General features: G+C 41.5%; 1 protein-coding gene across 4 annotated transcripts in view; it reads left to right on the forward strand.

The window, feature by feature from the left end:
- Nucleotides 1-25,395, forward strand: part of FMNL3 (formin like 3) — a 154,738-nt gene that overhangs the window by 110,746 nt on the left and 18,597 nt on the right. For 3 of the 4 annotated variants that reach the window (XR_012881386.1, XM_075852225.1, XM_075852224.1), the window contains exons 5-14: nucleotides 13,217-13,300; nucleotides 13,647-13,799; nucleotides 14,562-14,673; nucleotides 14,781-14,857; nucleotides 16,242-16,335; nucleotides 16,669-16,743; nucleotides 16,827-16,937; nucleotides 17,053-17,202; nucleotides 19,327-19,428; nucleotides 22,719-23,010. Coding sequence is in view for 2 of the 4 variants with exons in the window: in XM_075852225.1 (XP_075708340.1) it covers nucleotides 13,217-13,300; nucleotides 13,647-13,799; nucleotides 14,562-14,673; nucleotides 14,781-14,857; nucleotides 16,242-16,335; nucleotides 16,669-16,743; nucleotides 16,827-16,937; nucleotides 17,053-17,202; nucleotides 19,327-19,428; nucleotides 22,719-23,010 (1,250 nt within the window). In the remaining 2 variants the exon portion in view is untranslated. The remainder of the gene's footprint in view (nucleotides 1-13,216; nucleotides 13,301-13,646; nucleotides 13,800-14,561; nucleotides 14,674-14,780; nucleotides 14,858-16,241; nucleotides 16,336-16,668; nucleotides 16,744-16,826; nucleotides 16,938-17,052; nucleotides 17,203-19,326; nucleotides 19,429-22,718; nucleotides 23,011-25,395) is intronic. The other variant, XR_012881387.1, reaches the window with a different exon arrangement.

Consider the following 25,395-nt stretch of genomic DNA (forward strand, 5'->3'; position numbering starts at 1 on the left):
ATAATCAGCTGTTTACGTATATGGGAGCATTCAGAAGAAAAGGAGCGGTATTTATCTTTTGGAGCGTAGATTTTTCTGGAATGGTTTGCGGACGCCATGTTGCATTTGCAAAACCACTGATATACCAAACAAAAGTGACCCCGTTTTAGAAACTACACCCCTAAAGGCATTTATCAAGGGGTGTAGTGAGAATTTAGACTCCACAGGTGTTTTTCAGAAATGAATACGCAGTGGATGGTGCAAAGTGAAAATTGCAATTTTTCCACTGATCTGCCCATTCACCGCACAATATGTTGTGCCCCTAGAGAATCTTACCCCATAAATTGTTAAGCGGGTTCTCCCGGGTATGGTAATGCCTTACTTGTGGCCATAAATTGCTGTTTGGGCACACTGTAGGGCTAAGAAGGGAAAGACCGCCATTTTGAGCATGGACTTTGCTTTTTAGTAGTTTTGTTTGAGTTTTGCTGGTATTTTAGTTTATACTGTGGGGGCATATGTAATCTGTGCGGAGTATATCAGGGGTATATGTAATCTGTGCGGAGTATATCAGGGGTATATGTAATCTGTGCGGAGTATATCAGGGGTATATGTAATCTGTGCGGAGTATATCAGGACATAATAAGAGGGTATACTAATGGGGTAAATAATACAATTATCCATAGATGTGTGTTACGATGTGAAGCGATCCGTTATGCACAGGCCGGTGTCACGCCCTCACTTCCAGCGGATGTGCTATGTCCCTTCCCTTTCCTAGTTCCTAAATACTAGGGCCCTGAAACTGAAGGAATGCTCCCCTCCGGCCTGCGCATTGAGATGTTTTTCCTCACTGCATTACTAGTGCCATAACTTTTTTATTTTTCAGTTGATTGAGCGGTGTTCGGGCTTGTTTTTTTGCGAGACGGGCTGTAGATTTTATTGGTACCATTTTAGAACACATACGACTTTTTGATCACTTTTTATTTCATTTTTTGGTAAAGGAAATTACCAAAAACAAGCAATTCTGGAATAGTTTTTTATTGTTTTTTTTATCGGCATCCACAGTGCGCCCTAAATTACATGTTAGCTTTATTCTGCGGGTCGATGCGGTTACGGCGATACCAAATTTATATAGTTTTTTTAATGTATTGCGGCTTTTGCACAATAAAATCACTTTTTTTATAAAATCATTTGTTTTCTGTGTTGCCATATTCTAAGACCCATAACTTTTTTATTTTTGCGTGCATAAAGCGGTGTCAGGGATTATTTTTTTGTGGGACGGATTGCCGTTTTTATTAGTACTATTTCGGAGTAAATGTGACTTTTTTATCACTTTTTATAGCATTTTTTGGAAGATGTGACCTAAAAACAAAGATTCTGGCGTTGTTTTTCATGGTTGTTTTTTACGGTGTTCACCGTGCGGGATAAATGACATAATAGTTTTGTAGTTTGGGTCGTTACGGACGCGGCGATACCAATTATGTATAGTTTTTTTTTTAATTTTTACGGTTTTTCCCATAATAAGACTTACTATGGGAAAAAAGTCAGTTTAGCTTTATTTTTATTTGAAATGTGTGTGTTTTTATTGTTTTACCACATTTTTATTAACTTTTTTTTACTTTTTTGACTTGTCCCACTAGGGGACATGAGGGCCTGATTAGGGATGCACGGTGCATCGAAACTTTGATACTGTTTCGATACTGTGCATCCCTAAACGGTTCGATACCGCTATTTCCTGTATTTCGATACTGAGCTGCGCAGCCGCACAGCTCAGTATAGTAACACATGAATGTATGGGAGCGCGGCTGCGGCTGTGTAATTCAGCCACAGCCCCGCTCCTCAGTCATGATAAGTTCGCGGGGTCAGGATGATGGGATGCGGCCAGCGCTGCACTAATGAGCGGCGGCACTGGAGACAGAACATGGCGGGCGCACTACAAAACACCCCCATGTTCTGTCTCCAGTGCCTGAACCGCCGCTCATTAGTGCAGCGCCGGCCGCACCTCCTCATGCTAACCGCGCACGCACTTCCTGTCAGGAGCGGGGCAATGGCTGTATTACACAGCCGCAGCCCCGCTCTATAACGGCGGAGATCAGAGAAACCTCTCATCTCCGCCGTTATTCCCCTGAATGCTGCGATCACAGCTGACTGCAGCATTCAGGGTAAAATGAGAAGGGGGGATGCCCCTGGATCGCGTCACAGGGAATTCCTGTGACGCGATCGAGGGCCATACCATATATGGGCAGACAGCCCAGGGTCTATTGACGGCCCCCAGGGCTGTCTTACCATATTTCTTGTTGTTAGGACATACCCAAGTATGTCCTAACAACTGCCTGTGTGCTATCCGTCCACAGGCTGATGTACTGGCACATATCTGATATATGTCAGTACATTAAAGTTTAAAAATAAAGTAAAAACAAAGTATTGTTAAATTTAAAAAAAAATACACATTCACCTTTTTTACAATAAACATTAAAATAAGTCTCAATACATAAAATACACACATTCAGTAATGGCGCGCACAACAATTTTTTTGCATCATTTATGATGTGTACGCTGTAAAAAAGTTAAATAAACACGGCTGTCTTTCACTTATTAATGTGAGGCGCGTGGTGCGATGAATTTAACCTCCATGTTCCTCACATGAATAGTAATTAACCCCATCATGTACCTCACACATTAACCCATTATGACTGAGAAACATGATGGGATTAATTACTATTAATGTGAGGCGCGTTCAAAATTCATCACACGTCGCGCCTCACCTCAGAAAACGTAAGAATTTTTTTTTATTACTGTTGGCAAAAGTATCGAAATTGGTATCGAAATCGCAATACTAAACGAAGTATTGGTATCGAAGTCCAAATTCTGGTATCTGACATCCCTAGGCCTGATGCCCCGATCGCTACTCTAATACACTGCACTACATACGTAGTGCAGTGTATTAGCGCTGTCAGTTATTCACTGACAGCAAGCCTATGAGGACGCGCCGCAGGCGGCTCCTCATCGGCTCCCGTACAAGGCAGACTCGGACGCCATTTTCTGGCGTCCGATTGCCACAGCAACCCAGCGATTGCATCACTGGGTTGAAAAACCTCTATTGAGCGCAGCATCTGAGGGGTTAATCAGCCGGATCGGAGAATAGCTCCGGTCCTGGCAGTTACAGGAGGGTGCCAGTTGTATAATACAGCTGTCACTCCGCGGTGATGGTGCCGGCTCTGCTTCTGAGCCCGCACCATCATCGCGCCGTAACTGTACTGCGCTTTGCGGGAAGCACCTCCCGACAGCGCCGTACATGTACGGCGGATGTCGGGAAGGGGTTAATATCAAGTTTGAAAGTTTATGTACATGCATTTCTATGCAAAAATGGTGGTAAGGCCCCATGCACACGACCGTAGTTTTCATCCGTAATTACGGATAATCTGCGGACAGATTTATTTCTATTGGCCACGGACACCTTTCCGTATATTTACGGATGTGTGTCAGGGCTGTAGAAATGATCCACAAAATATAGAACATGTCCTATTCTTGTCCGCAATTGCGGAACGGACTCGCCCATGTCTATGGGTACTTCCGTAATTGCCAACAGCTACCGATGCATATCCGTAGCACTCGGATCCCTGTTTACGGACAGTAAAACCCCTTGCAGTCGCGTGCATGAGTCTTAAGCTGGCATTGACAATTGATGTAAATCTGTCTTTTTAATGTACCAATCTGCAGTCTGACTGCAGCTATTTCCACCAACTCCACAAACGTTTTCAACAACATAAAGACAAACATTGTCCAATAAAGATGAAAAAATAAAATTAACATCACTGGAGACAGGTCAACAGGTGATGAATGCATCTCTATTTAATATTCAATACTTTATCTGTCAGGCGTTGGCATCTGGGACAAATGAGCGGCATAAAAAAATGTGACAGCATTACACTGCACCTCTTATAACTAAGGAGCCCTCCAGAGTGAGAGCTGCTGTTTGGGGGGGGGGGGTTGATTGAGGAACCCCTCACTATTGACTACCGCCTTGCCTATATGCACTCTCTACTTCTCACCTATGTTCCCTCTCTACTTTGCCTTTTCCCCTCCCTGTCCCACACACAGTCTTGTTCTCATCTGGTGCCGTTTTTATTGGCTGCTAGCGTTGATATTTAATATAATATTACATACCCGATTACCATTAGAAAAATGACCCGCTGCTGCTATAAACTTTATGAATACCTTCTAATAACATTGGCGGCTATTTTGCTCTATTTTTTATTAAAAATTTATCTTTGCCTTTTTTTGTTAAAATATCATAAATCGGAAGTTGGATGGTTTGTATAAAATAATAACCAATGTCTAACTTAGGCTGGGTTCACACGACCTATTTTCAGGCGTAATGGAGGCATTTTACGCCTCGAATTACGTCTGAAAAAACGGCTCCAATACGTCGGCAAACATCTGCCCATTACTTTCAATGGGCTGTACGATGTACTGTGCCGACGACCTGTCATTTTACGCGTCGCTGTCAAAAGACGGCTCGTAAAATTACAGCCTCGTCAAAAGAAGTGCAGGAAGTGCACTTCTTGGGACGTTTTTGGAGCAGTTTTCTCATAGACTCAAATGAAAACAGCTCCGAAAACGCTTTTTGACTCTACGTGTGAACATACCCTAAAGCGGAATACCCTACAGCATCCTACACCCTAGGAAGCTAAATCCTATACAGAGGTCACACCAGCTCCATCATACCACAAATGACTAATATGTTAATTTTCCATCCATGTACATTCCCCACCACAGCCCCCATAACGCCTCGTCACAAGAAGGACAAGCTGTGAACACTTTCCTCCTACCACTAAGTTTCCTTTAACCTACACTTTTCATCTTCAGACGGTTTTGTTTTACAAACTATTGTATTGAGAATCCTGCTCTTGTAAAGGCAATTTGACGTTCAGTGCTAGAAGCATTGGCTTGGGGTGATATTTTGAGGTGCTGGCAGATTTTTCACATGCTCACACAGGTTTTCTTTGTGCTCCTTTTTTTATTTTTATTTTTTTGCAAGGTTTATGAATACATTTGTGGTAGTCTTTAAATCCTTCTAGAGACTATGGAAGTGAATATTCTCTACCTGTACTGGTCGGTGTTTGATAGGTTTCTCCATACAACTAAATAATAAAAATAGACCTCCCTCCATTGTCATCTGTTGTCAAATTGTTAAACATTTTATTCGGATGTTTCTTGGTTAGTGCTTAGTACCTCTGTCTGGGAAAGCTGAGTGGCTACCAGTAGGCTGCTAATACAGCTAGCACAGGGGTTGACACTTCACTTTCCCAGACTCTTAATTGGAAAATGTGTCTGCAGTGATAAGTGCGTAACAACTTGACAGAACAGTAGCGTGGTATTGCCTTGCTGCCAGTGGTGTAGCTGTGGGGGTCGCAGCAATTGCGACCGGGCACTGAAGCCTGCACCATGTCTATTAAAAGTTACGATATTAACTGGGGCCTATGTAATAAACTACACAGGCCCCTGTTACTATAGTAACAGTATACTTACTAAGTATAACATTACTGTCTGCTGGAGCCCTGTATCTAAGCTTACCATTTGGTAACAGTGGGCCTTCCCTCCCTGGTAATGCTAGCCTGCTGCTGCTATGTTGTATCTGGCTGGTTATGAAAAATAAGGAGAGCCTCACATTTAAAAAATAAAATAAAATTGGAAAAAGCTATATGGGGTCCCCTCCATTTTTCACAACCAGCCAGAATATAACACAGCAGTAGCAGGCAAGCATTACCAGGGTGGGAAGGGCCAGGTTTTCTGGCCTTTTCCAGCCTAATAATACCAGCCTGCAGCCGCCCCAGTGCCCGACCATCACTAAAGATGGTCGGGTACTGGATCGCACCTTGCTCTTCCCGATACCCCTGGTGGCAGTGGGTATCAGATAATAATGGGTGTTCGGGCTAGTCTTTTCACCGGCTAACATTAAGCCCCCGCCTTAGTGATGGATACTGTCAATCAGCCAGCAGCCATTACTAAGGCGGTTGTAATAAGGTTTATAAATACAAGGACATAGAAGAAATATATTTTATTGAAATAAAAAAATAAAAAAAACACAATCCTCGTTAACCATATTATTGAGAATAAAAAAAAAACGCTGTCATCGAGGTAGTCCTCAAATCCAACGTAGTCCAACAACCAAACCTATAGTAAAAAAACATAAACGCACAAAAAAATGAGTAACACATAAAAAAGCAAAGCAATTAATATTTTACCTTTCCTGGGTCCAGCGCTGGAGCCGAAATGTCGGCGAGCTGGGCCCTATATCCAAGCCTATCATGTGATAAAGTCTGCTGAACCACTGTATCTAGGGTCGTAGTTATATATGCTCTCTCCCCTGACGTTTTAAGACATTAGCGACTCCCCTGGCTCCTAGTACTGCATTGTTGGGTCACTTAGGTGAAAGTTGCGGGCCGTAAGCCATGAGAAGTTGGGGGGGCCCAAGAAGGGCTTGCACCCGGGCCCATGAGCCTTTGGCTACGCCCATGCTTGTAGCACTAGAGTCCTGGTTTCAAATCAGAACAAGGACAATATCTGCATGAAGTTTGTGTATTATCCTGGTGTTATGTGTGGGTTTCCTCCGGGTACTCTACTTTCCTTCCACAGCTAAAACATACTGATTAATTGATTAAAAGTTAATTGGCTTTCTATGAAATGGGCCCGGGTGTGTATTTGACATTGGATTGTTGGAACCATTGGGGGCATGGGCGGTAATCATATTTTAACTCTAAATAATGAGTAGGAAATAAATGAGGACAACTAAAAAACTTGAGTTTATTGGCAAGTTTATTATTTTAGAGGAAGCACTCTAATGGCATTAATAGACACGCTAAACTAATACTATGTAATATACAGTTAAAGGGATTTTCTGGGTCTTGATTTATTTTTATTTTTTTTGTAATGGCTGCAAATGAAATAAATTAACAAAAGAAGCAGTGTTTATCCTTTTCCCCGGCGATCCAGCTCCAGTGGCACTTAACATATGCTCGCTGCAGCCAATCAGAGGGCTCAGTGGTCATGTGTTGTGTTTCTGGTGGGAAGAGGGGTCGTGGTTCTCATTTACGTAAGTACAGTGTGCAGTATTGTTACAAGAGGAAAAAGCACAGATTTATTAGTATTGTTATAGGGACAGGTTTACAAGCTATCATTAAAGGGGTAGTCTCATGAAAACAACCCTGTTCATATGCCTAAATAGAGCATATAGACCTTATAGAGCAAGTTGCCCCGCTCGGTACCACACTCTGTGCCAGAACAAAAGTGTTCTGCAAGAATGTCCGCTATGTAATACTACATTTCCCCCGAAGAGGCCACTGCAGGAGAAATGTCTGAATGGCCGCAGCTTCCCTGCACAGGATCCGATGCTTGCCGGCAGTGTTAGGAGCCATGCCAGCTCCCATATGAAAGGAGTGGTCTGTGATGACACAACCCAACCCCTTTTAAATGTAGTGATTTATGCAGATTATGATCAATGTCTCTAGTATGAACTCTGCTATAAAACAGGATCATACTCTGTGCCAGTGAGGTACATGTGCTCCAGTTTTATACAGAAACAAATCTGCAGTACATTACATAGTTACATAGTTAGTACGGCTGAAAAAAGACACATGTCCATCAAGTTCAACCAAGGGAAGGGAAAAGGGAAGGAAAAATGTCTACACATAGGAGCTAATATTTTTTTGTTCTAGGAAATTATCTAACCCTTTTTTAAAGCCATCTACTGTCCCTTCTGTGACCAGCTCCTGCGGTAGGCTATTCCATAGATTCACAGTTCTCAATGTAAAGAAGCCTTGTCGCCTCTGCAGCTTGAACCTTTTTTTTTCCAGACGGAGGGAGTGCCCCCTTGTTTTTTGAGGGGGTATTACAAGGAACAGGATTTCACCATATTTTTTGTATGCGCCATTAATATATTTATATAAGTTAATCATGTCCCCCCTTAGTCGTCTTTTTTCAAGGCTAAATAGGTTTAATTCTTTCAATCTTTCCTCATAACTTAAATTCCCCATGCCCCTAATTAGCTTCGTTGCTCTTCTTTGTATTTTTTCCAACTCCAGGGCATCCTTTCTATGAACTGGAGCCCAGAACTGGACTGCATATTCTAGATGAGGCCTCACTAATGCTTTGTAAAGTGGTAATATTACATCCCTGTCCCGCGAGTCCATGCCTCTTTTAATACACCACAATATCCTGCTGGCCTTTGAAGCAGCTGATTGACACTGCATGCTGTTATTGAGTTTATGATTTACAAGTACACCCAGATCCTTCTCAACAAGTGAATCCGCCAGTGTAGCTCCCCCTAGGACATATGATGCATGCAGGTTTTTCGTACCCAGATGCATAACTTTACATTTATCTACATTAAACTTCATTTGCCAAGTGGACGCCCAAACACTTAGTTTGTTTAAATCTGCCTGCAATTCATGAACATCTTCCATAGACTGAACTATATTACATAGCTTGGTGTCATCTGCAAAAATAGAAATAGTGCTATTAATCCCTTCCTCTATATCATTAATAAATAAGTTGAATAATAGTGGTCCCAGCACTGAACCCTGGGGTACACCACTTATTACCGGGGACCATTCAGAGTAGGAATCATTGACCACAACTCTCTGGATACGGTCCTTGAGCCAATTCTCAATCCAATTACAAACTATATTTTCTAAACCTATATTCCTTAATTTACCCATTAGGCGTCTATGGGGGACAGTGTCAAATGCCTTTGCAAAGTCCAAAAACACTAAATCCACAGCGGCCCCTCTGTCTAGACTTCTGCTCACCTCTTCATAAAAACAGATTAGGTTAGTTTGACAACTTCTGTCCTTAGTAAAACCGTGCTGGCTGTCACTTATAATGCTATTTATTGTCACATAATCCTGTATATAGTCCCTCAATAGCCCCTCAAACATTTTCCCCACGATGGATGTTAAGCTTTCTGGTCTATAATTACCCGGGGAAGACCTAGAGCCCTTTTTGAAAATAGGCACCACATTTGCCCTGCGCCAGTCCCTTGGCACTATACCAGTCACTAGAGATTCTCTGAATATTATGAAAAGGGGGACAGAAATAACTGAACTAAGCTCTTTAAGAATTCTAGGGTGTAACCCATCTGGTCCCGGGGCCTTGTGCACATTTATTTTATTTAATATAGCTTGGACCATCTCTACATTCATCCAATTCAGTATATCAACTGATATATTAACAGCACCGGCAGCGGCTCCTTCTTTAGTTGTATATACAGAGCTAAAGAACCCATTTAGTAACTCTGCCTTCTCTTGATCCCCTGTGATCAACTCCCCATTACCACTATCTAGGGGTCCTACATGTTCAGACCTGGGCTTTTTTGCATTTATATGCTTGAAGAATTTTTTAGGATTTGTTTTACTATCCTTGGCCACCTGCCTTTCGTTTTGTATTTTTGCTAATTTTATTACATTTTTACAGATTTTATTAAGCTCTTTATATTTTACAAAGGCTACAGCTGCACCCTCAGATTTGTATTTTTTAAATGCCCTTTTTTTGTCATGTATTGCCCCTTTCACAGAAGGTGTAAGCCATGTGGGGTTTAATTTGAGTCGTTTATACTTGTTACCTATAGGAATACATTTTGCACTATAATAACTCAAAGTAGATTTGAAAATCTCCCATTTATCATTTGTTCCATTATTTGACATTAGTTCTTCCCAGTCTATATCCTGAATTGCCGCCCTCATCCTGGGGAAATTGGCTTTCTTAAAATTAAATGTTTTTGCCCTCCCAGCCTGCGTTTGTTTTTTACAGTATAGGTAAAATGTAACTATATTATGATCACTGTTACCGAGGTTTTCACGAACATTGACATTCCCAACAAGATCTGCATTATTAGAAATGACCAGATCCAACAGAGCTTCACCTCTAGTCGGGTCTTCCACAAACTGGCCCATAAAATTTTCCTGCAACAGGTTGAGGAAATGTCTCCCCTTTGCAGTTGAAGCCGAACCATGACACCAATTAATATCCCGGAAATTAAAATCTCCCATTATCACTACAGTACCCGCCTGTGCAGCCCGCTCCATCTGTTTATATATCTGACCTTCCATCTCCTCAGTTATATTGGGGGGTCTATAGATTACACCAAAAGTAATTTTTTCAGTGTTTACCTCCCTTTCTATTTCCACCCACAAGGTTTCAACCTCCTCACAGTATTCACCCACTATTGTCTCTTTCACACTCGCCTTCATATCACTTCTCACATACAGACATACACCACCACCTTTCCTATTTGTCCTGTCTTTCCGAAAAAGTGTAAAACCCTGTAGATTTACAGCCCAGTCATGTGAAGAGTCCAGCCATGTTTCAGCAACACCAACTATATCTATATTTTCTTCCAGTATCAAGGCCTCCAGCTCCCCTATTTTGCTTGCTAGACTTCTGGCATTTGTGAACATACACTTTAACTTGCCTGTCAGTTTTTCACTTTTATTATCAGAAATGTGATTTGACATTAATCGGGCCTTTTTATTTACACTGATGTTTTGTAACGAAAGGATCTCCTTATCTTGTTGTCTAGTCCTCTCCCCGCATTCTGTTTCTCCCCCCACCAATATAGTCTGACCCCTCTCTAACCTGGCTACCCCTTTTTTTTCTACATTGACCTCCCTCCTCAGCCCTAGTTTAAATACTCCGCCACCCCAGCTAGAATTCTCTCCCCCAGCACAGCGGACCCCATTCCATTTAGGTGCAAATCATCTGCTGAATACAGTTTGTACCCCAATGAAAAGTCAGCCCAGTGCTCTAGGAACCCAAATCCTTCTCCTCTACACCAAGACTTCAGCCATGCATTTAACTCCCTGAGCTCCCGCTGTCTTTCCTGTGATGCGCATGGCACAGGCAGTATTCCTGAGAATACAACCTTGGAGGTCCTTCCCTTCAGCTTGTAGCCTAGTTCTTTAAAATTATTCTTAAGGCTCCTCCACCTACCATTTATTCTGTCGTTGGTACCGACATGGACCACGACAGCTGGATCATCACCAGCCCCTCCCAGCAATTTGTCCACCCGTTCCACCACATGCCGAACCCTGGCACCAGGGAGACAGCAAACCATTCGGTTGAGGTGGTCTTGGCGACAAATTATTCTATCCGTCTTCCTGATTATAGAATCCCCTACGACTATCAATTGTCTTGGCTTACCTGCATTACCATCCCGCCGACTACTAGCTGGGCTGTTCTCCCGGCTGTTAGGGAGATCAGTATCCACTAGGGCTGCCATTTCTGAGACTGACACCCTCGCATCATCACCCAACTTGGCAATTTTGCCTGGAATGTCAGAAACCGGATTGGCCTTCCTTTTCTTTGACCCCTTTCTACTGCCCCTAACTACATTAACCCAGCTACTTACCTGATCCTGCTCACCCATGTCTTCACCCTCCAGTTCTAACCCACTAACTGCATGCTCTGTGAGCAGCAAGCTCCGCTCAAAATTGTCTATCCTCCTCAGTGTTGCATTCTGCTCCTCCAGATCTCTAATACGAGCTTCCAGGTGAACAACATGCTCACATCTGCCACAGAGATATTCACCGTGGAACTCCGGCTCCAGTCGTGCATACATATGGCAAACTGTGCACTGAAGAAAACCTCCAATCTTGCTATCCATTATCCAAGTTACAAAAAAAACAGCGAACAGGTGTTAATCAAAAAGAAAAAGAAGTTGAAGAGTACTTACTTGGGCTTTAACTCCGGTTTTTGGAACTCCACTTGATATACAAACCACTCGTTGTTTCAAGCCACAGAGCAGGCTCTACAGAGTAGTGAGGCCTGATTTATAGCACCTGGTAGCAGCTAACCCCTCCCCCTTACTCAGCTACTCAGGAAGGAAACTGCAAGGGAAAAATGGTTTTAAATAATGTCACTTTTTGCAAACTTTGTAGCAAGCAAGCAATCAATCAATACATATATCACATACAATGGCCCCCCACTTTGTCACACACAACACAGTAAATCAATCCGGTTTTTGGAACTACACTTGATATACAAACCACTTGTTGTTTCAAGCCACAGAGCAGGCTCTACAGAGTAGTGAGGCCTGATTTATAGCACCTGGTAACATTGATAGATATGTCACACAACTGCTCCTTTTGAAAGACAAAATTCAGAATGTGTGATCTGCAACCTTAAACAAGGTTGTGTGGGAAGAATGGAGTAAGTCACATACATTTTCAGGAACACATTAATACAGGAGGGAAAAGAAAACTGGTGCAACATCAGTCACTTTACACATATATCGCAATACTTAACATTTTATGTAACTATCTATACATATATGCTGTAAAAGGTGAGAAATCCCTTTACTAAAATTAAGACTAAAAGGACAATATACTGTAGACTTTCAGAGCCATGTCCATGAGTCTATGTATACGCATACACACACACACACACACACACACACACACACACACACACACACACACACACTCATATCTGCAGGTTTTTCACCAGACGCTTTAGTCTGGGTGAATGGCTGTATAAAATTGGCTCTGACAGGGCTAACCATATTATAAGGTCCCCATTCAATGTGTAATTGACATCCCGGGAAGGATAACCCCCAGCCTGTGAACTGACGCCATGTAACAGTGCATGGGCGGCCTCCACTATACCAGGAAAGAAAATAAACTGACGTGAGGACTTCTCAGCACATGGATGGTTTTGTCTGTGAGGTACCATAATTATACGGCAGCCTCAGTCACAGGATTAGTCAGCAGTTCAATGATATATCGAGATCAACATAACATAATGATCTCAATATGCTGAAGGAGGGGCTGCCAGGGAAACATGCGCAGTACACACTATATAGTGGGAAAAGAACCACACAACATAATTGGGCAGATTTATCAACAATTCTACCGGCTTCAGAGCGGAAATTTCCCACAATGCCCAGCTGACTCCGCCTATACAGATATGGCACTTTTTTTTTTTTTTTTTCTGTTAAAGTGACCGTGTATATAAGTCTTATTGTCCAAGGTGTGTGTTAGTGACTACGTAGAAAAAACAATTGGAAATGTGGATATAACAACAGTAGGATCACATGAATGAGGGTACTCGAAGAGGCAAGCCTTGATAAGACCACATATGTGCCCTACTGGTTAAATGGGTCAATTATTCCAGGATTTATAAATCCCTGATCTAGAGTTGTTCTGTAAGTAACATAAATAGGATCTGATTTGCTGTTTTCCAGGTGGGTGCGAGAGTTTTTGAACAATGACAACAAGGGCTTGGATGTTTTGGTGGAGTACCTCTCATTTGCACAGTGTGCAGTTATGTAAGTATACCATTCTGCAATATACATGGAGGAAAAATCCTCATAATAATCCTAATAATGTGGTGGAAAATCTCCACACGTTGAACACGGATAATGATGAAGATCCATTGTAGAGTTCTGTGTTTCCCAGCTGAAGTAGAAGCATGTGTTCTAAATAACAGTTTCCACCCTGCACCGCCTTCCATCTGGAGCTGAGTTTGCAGTTGTCTATGTTTTTGGTCCCAGCCACTCCAGCTATTGCACATTTTCAGTCTGGAAACCATTCTGCTGCTTTTAAGCTTTGCTTTATCCAGTCCTCTGTCTGCCCCCTGGCCGCTCAAGCTTCTTCTGTATCCCTTTGATGTAGGTTTGATTTTGATGGTTTGGAAAACGGGGAGGATGGCTTGGTTGAAAAGTCCAAATCCTGGAGCAGATCCATCGAGGATCTGCAGAATCCCAACGCCCTGCCTGCCCCTTTCACCAACGGCCTCGCTCGCTCTGCCCGCCAGTCTGTGCTCCGGTATGTATTTGTGTGCTAGCTCCTTGTCCCTGCGGCCAGCCCTCCCAAATATGCCATGTTTGTGATTCCTCCATATCTGGTCCATTCATGAAAATGTGAGCAAGTGGCACCTGGAAATACAAAGGGCATCCATTCATAAAAAAAATCCTAACTTTGCTGCATTTGAAAAACAAATCCTTTTATCATCCTTAAATATTCTTCTTCTATTGGCGGCTAGATTCTATTTTCCCAACAAAATCATCAATTCATATTTAGATGCATTGGCGTTTGTATACTGCAAAATGATATATTCCTGTCTTCTGCCTTGTTGCTTTACCTCCCACCCAGTGACTTATTAAAAAAAAAAAAAAATCGTTGTCCTATTTATATGCACTTGTTGGCAGACCGATAAATATTGGGGCTTGGTGACACAAGACAGAAGTAGAAGATTTATATATGTTATTATTTACCGTTCCGCTGAGTAGTGAGCAGTGCACTTACCAACACTGTAACCCCTGCTCCTGCTTCCGAATAAAACAGATGTGACCCCTTTTATTTTTTGGGTGTTACTGCCACACGAAACCTACCACGTTTATAATCCATACTTCAGACCATGCCATCATTGGAGCCTAAATGCCATAGGAATGTGTTAACCAACGCTTCATTACGATCCCATGTACCATTGTAGGCTTGTGCAACTGGAGGAGGCTGAAACGTTGCCTGTAAATAGATGACAAAGCCACCAAATCACTTAACCATTGTAAAATTGCTTTCTCCGAATAGCAGCTACAATACATTACCAGGAAAGAAAGCTTTGAAAAACTCCAGGTTGGTCAGTCAGAAGGACGACGTACACGTCTGCATCATGTGCTTACGGGCGATTATGAACTACCAGGTAACAAAAATAAAGAGGCTCAAAAAATGCTAATTGGATTCGGGGTCTGGAGTCGGCCATGTTAGCTCGAGGACGTAGATAACCGTCTTCTCTTCTGTTTGTTCTAGTACGGCTTCAATCTAGTAATGTCCCATCCTCATGCGGTCAATGAAATCGCTCTTAGCTTGAACAACAAGAATCCAAGGTAACCTGCAGCATACACGGTTTAATATTTCAGACTCCCTGTGCAAAAAGTAGCTTGAGTGTGGACTCCCAACTGCCTAGTTAGTGCATGCTGGGGGCGTTTTATTACTGTGGTGCGCTATCCCAGCAGCGTGCAAGATTATTATGAACCGGGCACACCCCCTGTTCATTTATATGGTGCAGTGTTTTAAGCAATGCCTTGCTTCGATCGGTTTGTTTTTAGACACTTTTGTAATCAGAAAAGTGTCTGAAAAGCTTAAAGGGGTTGCCGTGTTTTTTTTAAATTATTTATTTTACACATTTGTAGAATAGGAAATCATACAGTTTTCTAATATACATGTATTAGAAATTCTGCTCACATACATTTATTATAGTACATGAGGCCCCTGTCACAGTGGAATGGTATAGCCAACAGATTAGCCATGTGTAATGCATCCACAGGCTAACGGAATATGACTAAACATGGTGTCCGTCATCACACACACTCACACACACTCACTCACACTCCCGCTCACTCTCACACACTCACTCTGTGTTGGGGCAACATAGACCATGTAAATAGGAAATTTGTGGGCTATACCACTATTTTTAAATTTTATACTGCGACAACTGCACTGATATAAGAAAGGTATGTGAGCAGCATTTTAAATAAATGTATACTAGAAATCTGTCTGATTTCCTATTCTATAAATAAATTAATAGAATTTTTTTTTAAAGTGGACAACCCCTTCAAAGGCCATGTACACCTTTTTTATTTTATTAGTAAATAAATGTGTGTGTGTGTGTGTGTGTGTGTGTGTGTGTGTGCGCACATCTATATCAGTGTTTTGTGGAACTTTCTAAATACTTTTTATTAAAAATAATTTTTTACTTTTTGAGATACAGCTCTTTTGTATCCTGTATACAGAGCACCTGTATCTAGAGCTGAAACCTGTATCCGTCAGGCCCGCGGGACTGACGGCTTCAGTGTCAGCGGGTACACGCAGGATCGGGCTGTTACCGATCACATCTAAGTTGATAACTCTGCAGGACCCGCTGACACTCAACCCGTCAGTGGCGCTAACCTTACGGATTCAGGTCTCCGCACATGATACAGCTGCTCTGTATACAGGATACAAAACAGCTGTATCTCGAAAAGTAAACATTATTATTTAATAAGTATTTAGAAAGTTGCACCAAAAAAAAAAAAAAAGCTTTCCAACGTGTACATAGCTAATAACTGAGTTGCATGGAGCGTGGCTCTAAAGCACCACTCGCTCTTCCAGACATGTTCAGATGTATCGGAAAATTATTTGCAGGAGCTTAAATCAAGAAAACCTCTTTTGCTAGCTTACTTTATTAGTGCATTTTATTCACTTGTACCTTGAATTTTTTTTATCAATTAGGACCAAAGCCCTCGTCTTAGAACTGCTGGCGGCTGTGTGTCTTGTTCGCGGAGGACATGAAATCATTCTGTCAGCTTTTGACAACTTTAAAGAGGTAAGAATAGAGATTCGGACGCTAAATACACACTACACAGACAGAGGTGCATCAATACATTTTTAGGCAGACCGTTTTATATTAAAGCCGTCATGGTTTATATTCTGGTCTGTCATTTCACACAGTATATTAGATCGGAGGCCATTCAGGCAGCACTCCTTATGTTGCTTTTCATTCTTTTTAGCCAACGTAGTTGGCATTTAAACACGTTTGTGCATCATTTAATATACCGCTCCTCTGATTGCCCGCCTTTATTACCTATTATTATGAGCCGTTCATATATCACATTGTCACTAATACAAAGCTTTAGTGAATCTGGTAAATTCCTTTCAGGTCTGTAAAGAGAAGCATCGCTTTGAGAAGCTCATGGAATATTTCAGGAATGAGGACAGCAACATTGATTTTATGGTAAGTGAAGGTACTGATCTGTTACTGAGCCTGATACTCAAGAAGTTCAGTTCCTGCGGGTTAATAAACTGTCATCCTTACAGGTCGCTTGCATGCAATTCATTAATATTGTTGTCCATTCTGTGGAAGACATGAATTTTCGTGTACATCTTCAATTCGAGTTCACCAAGTTGGGACTTGAAGAGTTTCTGGAGGTAAGAGTGAAAACTTATTTTCTGGAAACCTAATGAAATGAGATTAAACAAAAGGGTTCTGACCATTGAAACTTCTCGATCTGATGTCCAACTCTGATTTATTGTTTCTCAACAGAAGTCTAAGCACACAGAGAGTGAGAAACTGTTGGTGCAGATCCAGGCCTACCTAGACAATGTTTTTGATGTTGGGGGTCTGTTGGAAGATGCCGAGACCAAGAATGCTGCGCTTGAGAAAGTGGAAGAGCTGGAGGAACATCTGTCTCATGTGAGTAAATGCTTCTTTCAATGGATGCCCGGCTTCACTTTTTATGTAAAGGACAAAGCTACCTTTAGTGTAGTGGTGACGTCTGCTCATCACTACTCAACATCACAAACTGGGTGGAGAAATTCGGCAAACTGTTCTGCGGAAATCTGGGATATACAGAAATGTATTAATATATTTAGAAGTCATAAACCGCACTGAATAAATTGAATACGGATTTTACATTATGCAATACAGGCGGCTAAATATGAGGCATTCGCTTACAAAAAAAAAATACAGCAGTGCAGTAAAACTGGATTTCATTTATAATACTCAGACAGAGTTATAGGGGTCCCTACGGATTATCCCGAGCTGTGCCCCGGCAGTAGGAAAAATACCACCGTTTTTCCCGAGCACAAATGATAAACCTATATTTGGTATTATATCTGTAATAACTTGTACTGTGTATGCATGATGATCAGTGAATGGCAGAAAAAAAAATGGCGAATCTATGCAGTTTTCTGTTGGGCGGTTAAAAAGGATCTGGCAACTTTTAATTGTTTCGCTCAATAAATCATGGATAACAAGCGGTTAACAAAAAAAAAAAGGCTGAGGGTTTTTCTCTATCTTGGGTGACACTTGTCAGACAAATATTAAACCGCTTGTCTCCGGGTACACATTGGATCAAATGGTTTGAAATCCAACTTGTCCTCCAAGTTTTTCCCAATGGGAGAGATCAGGGAACTGCCTTCATAGGCATGTGATCTCCGTAGATCGATCAAACAAAATGTCATGTCTATGGCCCGCTTTAGTCCCATTGCACACACTGCAGAAGTTGGTGCAGATTTTGTACTTGCTGCAGAAATAACCCCATTCAGATGAATAGAACAGATTTTTAGTCGCAGAAATTTCTGCAGCAAAATCTGCAGTGTGTGACGGCACTCTTAAGCCCCTTTACGTAGGCCAATTATCGGGCAGGCAAACGTTCAAGTGAGCAATGAGTGAGCCAACGCTTGTTCATCAGCTGAGTGTATCGTTTACGCTGCAAGAAATATTCTCGTTGGCAGCACATCTCCCTGTGTAAACGGGGAGACGTGCCGCTGACATGATCGCTCGTCCCCAAACATCACTGCTTGAGAAAAGACCAAACGAGCGCAGCAATCCGTGCTCATTTACATGGCCTATGTCGGACCCTTAGTCTTTTAAAGCAGGATGGACAAAATGCTGCAGAATTTAGGAGTTTGTTAGACAGCTCTAGAAGCTAATATAACTTTTCCATTGGCTGAGTAATAGGACCATCAACACAGTAAATGAAAACAAACAAAATAGGCACCGTTTCCAAATGTCTGTTACCTGGTTTCTGGGATTTGTGCAGCCTTGGCTAGGGGTTTGTTGTAATAAATGTAGAAACCAATAGTCCTGCGGTTGAATTAGCTTTTTTGTATAATCCTTTAATTTTTCCTTAAATTCATGATTGTACTTTATTACTTGGTTACATAGGTTGAGAAAAGACACCGGTCCATCAAGTTGAGCCTTTTCTCAATCAATTACACGTCATTCATTGCTACATTAGTTATAACCCCCGATACTGACTAACAGCAATTATTCATCTAATAATCCATTTCTTTTTTTATTTTTTTTTAATATCTGCCATTACTACCTCTTAGAGTAGTCAAGCTATGGAATGACCTACCCCAACTGTAAAGAACCCTTTCCTATATTGATGTCTTTCTTCCACAAGTAATGAATGACCTTTGTAGAGTTCTTGATCTGTGTACTTATTTGTAAATCGTATTCTGGTTACGGTATGAGACAATGTACAGCTGAATTTCACAGCTACTAAACCACGAACTGTAATCATGTGATTCTTGAAACAATATTCTAGTTCAGTAAAGGTATTACTCAGGGTTATCCTCATATAAGGTTTGTACACATGTGAAAGTGAAAGGCATGAGTGCGTGATCTGATACTTCCCCTTTGGAGTGTTCGGTAGTTTTCAGGGATTTTTTGTCTTGTCTAAGGAAAAAAAATTCTGAGATTATTTTGGTTTCACATTGATAAGGGGGCATGGAGCTGAATGTGGGAAAACATTCAGTAGTCCTGTTTTGAGCTGCACATCTAATTATTGAAGCCATGATTTTCCTCCAGATGACTGAGAAACTGTTGGATTTGGAGAATGAGAACATGATGCGGGTGGCAGAACTTGAGAAAACTCTGTTACAGCGGGAAAAGGACCTGGAGCTCATGAGGGTGAGACAGAGGATGATGAATACTTCATGTGATATTTGTGATATATGGTGACCGTAGGTACTAACAATTTCCTAACAATGTTCTATTTTCCATAAAACTGTGTGGTTCTGGTTTATATTTGGCAGATATATACAATTAGGTCCAGAATTATTTGGACAGTGACACAAGTTTTGGTATTTTAGCTGTTTACCAAAACCTATTGAGTATACAGTTATATAATCTATATGGCCTTAACCCCTTAATGACCAGCCTATTTTAGACCTTAATGACCAAGCCATTTTTTACGTTTTTCCATCGTCACATTCCAAGAGCTATAACCTTTTTATTTTTGCGTCGACATAGCTGTATAAGGTCTTGTTTTTTGCGGAACAAGTTGTACTTTTTAATAGCACCATTTTGGGGGACATATTATTTATTGATTAACTTTTATTAACTTTTTTTTGGGGGGGAATAGAAAAAAACCTGAAATTTCGCCACTCTTTTTCGCGTCTTAAATCAACGGCGTTTACCGTGTGATATAAATAACACAATAACTTTATTCAGCGGGTTGTTACGATTGCAACGATACCAAATTTGTATGGTTTTTGTATGTTTTACTACTTTTACACAGTAAAAACGCTTTTTGTGTCTCCATATTTGAAGAGCCGTAACGTTTTTATTTTTTCGCCGATGCGGTTGCATGAGGGCTTTTCTTTTGCGGGAAGACTTGTAGTTTTTATTGGTACCATTTTTGAGTAGATGCGACTTTTTGATCACTTTTTATCACATTTTTTTTAAAGTCAGGATTCACTGAAAGCAGCAATTTTTCCATAGTTTTTTATTATATTTTTTACGGCGTTCACCGTGCGGGTTAAATAATGTAATAGATTTATAGTCGGGGTCGTTACGGACGCGGCGATACCAAATATGTGTAACTTTTTTTACTTTATTTTGTTTTTTTAATAGTAAAGCATTTTGTAAGGGGAAAAGCTGGGTTTTTTATTTTTTTTCGCATTTTTTTTAACTTTATTAAACTTTTTTTTTACTTTTTTACTAGTCCCATTAGGGGACTTTAATATGCGATTCTCCGATCGCTATTGTAATACACTTCAATACTTTTGTATTGCAGTGTATTACTGCCTGTCCGTTTAAAACGGACAGGCATCTGCTCGGTCATGCCTCCAGCATGATCTAGCAGGCATTCACTCCAGGCAGACCTGGGGGCCTTTATTAGGCCTCCGGCTGCCATTAGAGACACAGACACTCGGCGATCGTATCGCCGGGTGTCGGTGGGAGAGAGAGGGAGGGAGCTCCCTCTCTCCAAAACCACTCAGATGCGGTGCACGCTATTGCGAACCGCATCTGAAGGGTTAAACGGGTGAGATCGATACTAATATCGATCTCACCCGGCAGAGCAGGGACGCCCCCAGCAGCTGAGAGCAGGGAGATTTGACGCTCCCTGCTCTGTTTACTTTATCCTGATGCAGTGCCGTAAAAAGGCATCTGCATCAGAATAAAGCCTGTTAGTGGCCGCCGTTAAAAGGCGTATTGGCGGTCACTAACTGGTTAAAGTGCAGACTCTCAGCTTTAATTTGAGGGTATTAATATCCTAATTTGAGGAAGGGTTTAGGAATTATAGCTCTTTAATATGTAGCTGCCTTTTTTATTTTTTTTTTTTTTAAGGGACCAAAGGTAATTGGACAATTATCTCAAAAGCTATTTAATGGGCTGCATGGGCTATTCCCTCGTTAATCCATCAATTAAGCAGGTAAAAGGTCTGAAGGGTAATTCCAGGTGTGGCATTTGCATTTGGAAGCTGTTGCTGTGAACCCATAACGTGAGGTCAAAGGAGCTCCCAATGGAAGTGAAACAGACCTTCGTCAGGCAGAAAAAAATGAAAAACTCCATCAGAGAGATAGTACAAATGTTAGGAGTGGCCAAATCAACAGTTTTGTACATTCTTAAAAAAAGAGCTCACTGGTGATCTCGTGAACTCCAAAAGGCCTGGACGTCCACGGAAGACAACAGTGGTGGATGATCGCAGAATCCTTTCCATGGTGAAGAAAACTCCCTTCACAACATCTACCCAAGTGAAGAACACTCTCCTGGAAGTAGGTGTATCAGTATCTAAGGTACAAACCATTAATCAGCCTCAAAAATAGAAAGGCCAGATTACACTTTGCCAAACAACATCTAAAGAAGCCAGCACAGTTCTGGAACAGCATGAAACTAAGGTCAACCTGTACCAGAATGATGGGAAGAAGAAAGTATGGAGAAGGTGTGGAACGGCTAATGATCCAAAGCACGCCACATCCTCTGTAAAACATGGTGGAGGCAATGTGATGGCATGGACATGCACGGCTGCCATAGTCACTGGGTCACTAGTGTTTATTGATGATGTGACTGAAGACAGAAGCAGCCGGATGAGTTCTGAAGTGTTCAGGGATTTACTTTCTGCTCAGATTCAACCAAATTCAGCAAGGATGATTGGACGTCACTTCACAGTACAGGTGGACAATGACACAAAACATACGGCGAGAGCAACCCAGGAGTATTTTAAGGCAAAGAAGTGGAATATTCCGCAATGGCCGAGTCAATCACCAGATCTCAACCCGATCGAGCTGCATTTCACTTAAGACAAAACTTAAGGTAGAAAGACCCACAAACAAGCAACAACTGAAGAAGCTGCAGTAAAGGCCTGGCAAAGCATCACGAAGAAGGAAACCCAGCGTTTGGTGATGTCCGTGGGTTCCAGACTTCAGGCAGTCATTGCCTGCAAAGGATTCTCTACAAAGTATTAAAAAAAAACTCAAACATTTTTTTTATGGTAATGTTAATTTGTCCAATTACTTTTGAGCCCCTGAAATGAGGAGGCTGTGTAGAAAAATGGTTGCAGTTCGTAAACTTTTCACAGGATATTTTTGTTCAACCCCTTGAATTAAACCCGAAAGTCTACACTTCAATTGCATTTCAGTTGTTTCATTTCAAATCCAATGTGGTGGCATGCAGAGCCCAAATCATGAAGATTTTGTTACTGTCCAAATAATTCTAGACCTAACTGTATATTTGATAATTATTTATTTTATTTATTTTGGACATTTTACAACCAAAATATAACACAACATGCAATTTACTTTTGTTTTGGAAATTTTCCACAATTTATATCTTCTATGGCATTTATTACAATCAGAATAAATTCTTGATCTTGACCTACACATAGGGCAGCAAATGTCATAATTGTTTGTCAATTGCTATGTACTAGTACTGAATGCATATTTGGCTGTTATCGTCCTTTTGTCTTGTTTCTTCAGGAAACGTATGAGAAGACAAGCCACCAGGTGAACACGCTACGGAAAATCATCAAAGAAAAAGAAGCAGCAGTACAACATCTCCGACAACTTGAACAGGCCAATGCATTGCAGCAGCAGAAACACGGGTCGGCAGGAACTGTGCTTGCACCTATTGGGGGTTTTGGTGGCGATATCTCCGTCATTGCAGACTTTCCACCACCTCCACCGCCACCACCTGCTCCTGCACCGGCTCCTGCAGCTCCTCCTCCACCTCCTCCCCCACCTCCTCCCCCACCCCCTCTACTTATGTCAAGTAAGGGTTCAAATTTAACTTGAAAATTTATTCTGAAGAAATTACTTAATTTGCAAATCCATTTGATGTTGCTCTCAACATAACCACAGCAACTAATAGGAGTGATTGTGCTCTTATTAGATATTATCCGCTGCTAAATATTAGAATGTCAGATCATCAGAAAACAGGAGTGTACTGGACAAAGTGTTTTTCTTATTAATATAAAAAAAAGTCTGCATGGTCTTCAAAACACTAGTCGCAGATCATATCCATTCTTGCCACCAAACACCACTTACTCCAAGTTTTGATACCGGTCAATCAAAAACAAATGGGCAGAAGTTAAACATAAAATCAGTCCTGGGGCGATAGAGATTGTAATAAGAATCATTTATAAACCATGGACATGACACCAGCTTCTTTATATGTTTGCCAAGAAGTTTACTTTCCTTATAATATTAGTAAATATCTGATAAAAGGATTCTTTACTGTTTGGTGTAGATGTCTAAGACTGGGTTCACACAGAGTTTTTTGACGCAGAAACCGCGTGCCGCAAAACTCTCCAAAAACCGGCCGAAAATGCCTCAATGGGTGGCGGTGGCGGTTTTCTCGCGCGAGCGGTGAAACCGGCTCTCGGGAGGAAGAAGGGACATACCCTATCTTGGCTCGTATACGCCGCTGACCTCCCATTGACATCAATGGGAGGCAGAGAAAGCGTATTTCGCTGCGTTTTATGCCCGCAGAGCTCAATGGCCGCAGGCGAAAAACGCAGTGAAAATCAGCGTGCAGGCAGAGGAAAATCTGCCTCAAACTTCCAAACTGAACTTTTGAGGCAGATTTTCCGCTTGCAAAAAACTCTGTGTTAACCCAGCCTAAAACGCCACTATTTGTGAAAAACAAACCTGTAGGGACCACAAACTTCTTTCATACTTTCGGTTTTTCCAACACATCCCATTCCTACTAAAGAACTGCTTATGAATTTCATAGAAAACTGAAAGTGTCTTCCATTAGAATTGTATTGATTTCAAGGACCTAAGCTGGCGAGCAATTTAGAGTATGATCATCCGGCAAAATTAAACTACTATGATTCACCGGCGCAAACTTTAGAACCCTCCCCCTGCATTAATGATTGTTTTTTTTAATGGGTGTAACCATTATGACTATATGTTGGAAGATATCAATAATAGCCATATATAATCGCAAAATATAATTGATTACATCAAGTCTCAAAAATATACATATGCATTAAATTTTATATTCCAACACGAGGATTGTACTCAGACAATACAAATTATCTACTCCCACTAACTGCAATTATTCCTATATTTAACAGGAGAATTGATTATCAATCTTTATTCATATACATTATAAGAATTATAACTAAACCCTATCAAGGACATACCAAAGTGAGTTATAAATTAATCCATGGACTCCCTTATTTTTGAAGATATGAATATTATATTTTTAATATGCTGAACGGCAGATATAGCTTATAAAGGGGAGAGGAGAAAGTGTTTACATATGTTTGTTTGTGGAATTAATGTCAGTACTCCAATTGGGGGGGAACAACAGCCCACTCGAATGGCGAGAGGTAGTCACTATGATATGGAAAAAGATATACCAATAGCTGTCAGTTCGTCTGAGTGCAACTGGAGGCATTCCTCCTAGAAGGACTCACTCACTCGAAATCATCTAAGATAATGAATTCTCCCAATATTGAAAAATTGAGGCATTCCTCCCAGTGTTTCAACAGACTATCTAGTGCATGGGTCTCAAACTCGGCCGGGTAAGTGGGCCCCATATAGAAAAAATGGGAAGTTGACGGGCCGCATTACTTTCAAATTTGATACAATACAAAATTCTTGTTAATCAATTCGTTATTTGATCTACTATAATACAAGATTACTATAATAATGCCGCTAGGTTTAAAATTTGGGATATTTCTCCACGTGCTTATTTCAACAATCCAGTTTAAGTGTCGCTAAATGCAGTCTGGCGGCTCAGTTGGCAGTGTTTGGCAGATACACATGTCAAGATTGGGCATCCCCTTTTTAGATAGTGCCACAGTGCCCTCTGTGAATGCGGCCACAGTGCCCTCTGTAGGGGCTGCCACAGTGCCCTCTGTAGAGGCTGCCACAGTGCCCTCTGTAGAGGCTGCCACAGTGCCCTCTATAGAGGCTGCCACAGTGCCCTCTGTAGAGGCTGCCACACACACCCCAAGTAGATAGCTCTATTGGGGCTCCCTCTAGGAGTGGAATCCCCAGCTAGAGCGTTGCCAACGCTTTGGCTGGGGATTCCTCTACTGTTGGAGCCCCTGACATTACTGTCCATACACAGTGACGTCAGGGGATCCTCCTGGACCAGAATGTGATATCAGGGGCAACCCCAGAGCCGGTGTCCCGAAGCAGA

This window comes from Rhinoderma darwinii, chromosome 2 (genome assembly GCF_050947455.1).
Source record: "Rhinoderma darwinii isolate aRhiDar2 chromosome 2, aRhiDar2.hap1, whole genome shotgun sequence".
Classification (NCBI taxonomy): Eukaryota; Metazoa; Chordata; class Amphibia; order Anura; family Rhinodermatidae; genus Rhinoderma; species Rhinoderma darwinii.